General features: G+C 56.0%; 1 protein-coding gene across 1 annotated transcript in view; it reads right to left on the reverse strand.

The window, feature by feature from the left end:
* RAP1GAP2 (RAP1 GTPase activating protein 2) overlaps window positions 1-2668 on the reverse strand; it is a 327595-nt gene that overhangs the window by 29675 nt on the left and 295252 nt on the right. Inside the window, exon 17 of the mRNA XM_012001219.1 lies at window positions 2090-2224. Coding sequence (XP_011856609.1) covers window positions 2090-2224 — 135 coding nt within the window. The remainder of the gene's footprint in view (window positions 1-2089; window positions 2225-2668) is intronic.

Consider the following 2668-nt stretch of genomic DNA (forward strand, 5'->3'; position numbering starts at 1 on the left):
GACCACACCCAGCTAATTTTTGTGTTTTTAGTAGGGACAGGGTTTCACCATGTTGGCCAGGATGGTCTCGATCTCCTGACCTCGTGATCCACCTGCCTCGACCTCCCAAAGTGTTGGAATTACAGGCGTGAGCCACCGCGCCTGGCCTCAACTCTTATAGTTCTACATAAATTACATTTACTGAAGGATGCAGAACATTTTGATACACAGGCTACGGAGTGTGGTGGAACCTCTGGAAGGAAGAGTCTAGAGCCTGTGGAAGGCTTGATGTGGTCCCCGCTTCCTGCCTGCCCCAGACCCAAGCCCGTTTTCCCATTTACCGCATCTCACACTCTACACTCTCTCACCGGGTTGTCCGACCTGGCGCCCTCTCTCTTCCTCTGTTCCTCTTCTTCCACATCCCTCTTCCGTCTTGATCTCCCAGTTTCTCCTATTTCACCCTGGCTCCCACTGTCCATCAGAACTAAAACAGGTGCCCCAGGAATCTCCCACCAGCCTGGACAAGCGGCTTAGCTCCTTTTCCCAACCCCAAGAGGAATCTTGGCAGCTGGCCCCAACTAGGGCCGGAGGAGCCGTGCCCTGCTCTCTGTGGTCCAGCCAGGCAGTGGGGGACTGACCCCAGGCCTGCCCGGGCCCCAGCCTAGTGTGGGTGGAATCTTAACAAAGTCAGAAAGTGGGAGGTGGTGTCACATAGCCATTAAAAGCACAGGATTTGGAACCCGGCTGACCTGGATTCAACTCGACCTGCTCCCACAAATGATTCTGTCTCTTTGAGGCGTGGTTTCCTCACACGGAGTACTATGCCCATAATTATTAAAACTGAGTATGAATTATTATACCAAAATCATTACACACCCAGTAACAGCCTTCCTCCCAGGGCACTGAGGGCAGTTGTGAGTCTCCGGGTGGGATAATGTATGTGAGGTTTTCACTTTATACAACCGTAATAACAGCTAACATTTCTGAGCATTTACTGTATTCCAGGCAATCTGGATTTTCCAGGCAAGATATCAATGAACTCTCACGATGGCTCTGACAGGGGTCCTGCTTCTTATCTTTACGTTGTTGACAAGAAAGCTGCACCTTAAGAGGCTTTAGAGACTGTCCCAGATCCCACAGAGCTGGGGTTTTAATAGAGGTGGGTGTCGCCTCGGCCCCACACATCATTCCCCATAAAGCCCTACACAAAATGCCCCCAGATGGGAGCCTTCCAAATCCCTTTGTAACAGGCAGTCCAGCAGAACACCGACCTGAGACTCAGAAGACCTGCGTCTGGAATGAGGCTCTACCTCTGCGTCGGTGTGAGGACCTGAGCAGGCCTGTGGCGTCCCTCATCCTGTCCCCGTGTGTGTTCGTGAACACGAGACCCGTTCCACCACCTGCACAGGCTGACGGCCAGGCTCAAGCCAGATGCTGGATCTACGTGCCGTGTGGACCAACAAGCACTCAGCAAGCGTAAGACGAAAAACCTTCTGTACCGCACACCAGCTCGGGGGCCGTCCGAGCTCCACTTGAATACTTCCAGGGATGGGGAGCTCACCGCTTCCTTTAGCAGCTTGTTCTAGTTAGTTTCTCCCTTGGTAAAGGCCAAAGGGACTCGCCTATAGTTCCACGGCCCCCGTCCAGGCAGGTCTTCCAGTGCTCGGCCGGCCGGCTAGGAAGAATCATTGCGGCGCCCACAGCAGCTACGAAAACCCGTAAGGGCTGCGGTCCTCGCTCCTGCCATTCTGCCCTGGGCTCCCCGACCCAGGAGGAGGCAGGTGAAAGCGCCGATGTTCCTGGTTTGCTCTGGTTCCTCTCCGACTGCTACCTCTTTACCTGTCCCTGCTTATCAGACTCCTGGGCCCGGAGGAGATGACTGAGATCAAGGAAGGAAGGGGAGGCTGCTGAAAAACTGTTGGCTGCTCCGGCCTCACACACTTCCTAATGCCCCCCCGCCTTTGCAAACACCTGGGATGCCCCTGCGTTTCCTGTCACCCCTCGAGCTGGCCCTTGGGCTCTGAGGTCAGGATCCCATGGACCTTGGACCACTTCCTTTCTTCCCCAATCCCAACCCCACAGCAACCATCAGTCACTCTGACGCTCATACCTTAAAAGACTCCAGGAAACCCCCGTGGCCTCCATTCTCAAACTTGTCCTCCTCTGGGCCCAGTCCCAGCATGGCCTGTGTGTGGGCGTGGAGCTCATCGTGAAGGTTGTCCAGGAGGGCAGCCCTGGTCCGGTCCTAGAAGGGAAGAGGGTGGGGATGGAGAAGCGGGCTCTGAGAGCCAAGATGTGCCCTCTCCTGTGAGCTACAGATACGTGACCTGGGCGCTGGCATTTTGCCCCGCCCGGCCCAGCAATGGTGTGGCCCTACAGCTGGGCTGAGCTTCATGCTCACAAATGCTGCAGCTAAGACGAAGGCTGTGCGCCTGGCCTCCTGCTGTACTCCCCCTGCCATTCTCCCTGGGTCATCCCACCACTGCCACAGCTCCACTCTGGTGGTGGAGGATCCCAGCCCCAGTTCCACATCCACACACCCAACTCCCCACTGCTCCTCTCCATGCAGACGTTCGTCCAGAGCCATGCACATGGATGCCCGGGGCCGCCATTCACACAGACGAGGACCGGCCCTTTCAGCAACCCAGCCTTCGCAGACACAACTCGGCCACGGTGTCATCAAAGAGCC

Source organism: Mandrillus leucophaeus, unplaced genomic scaffold (assembly GCF_000951045.1).
Source record: "Mandrillus leucophaeus isolate KB7577 unplaced genomic scaffold, Mleu.le_1.0 Scaffold653, whole genome shotgun sequence".
In the NCBI taxonomy this organism is placed as follows: domain Eukaryota; kingdom Metazoa; phylum Chordata; class Mammalia; order Primates; family Cercopithecidae; genus Mandrillus; species Mandrillus leucophaeus.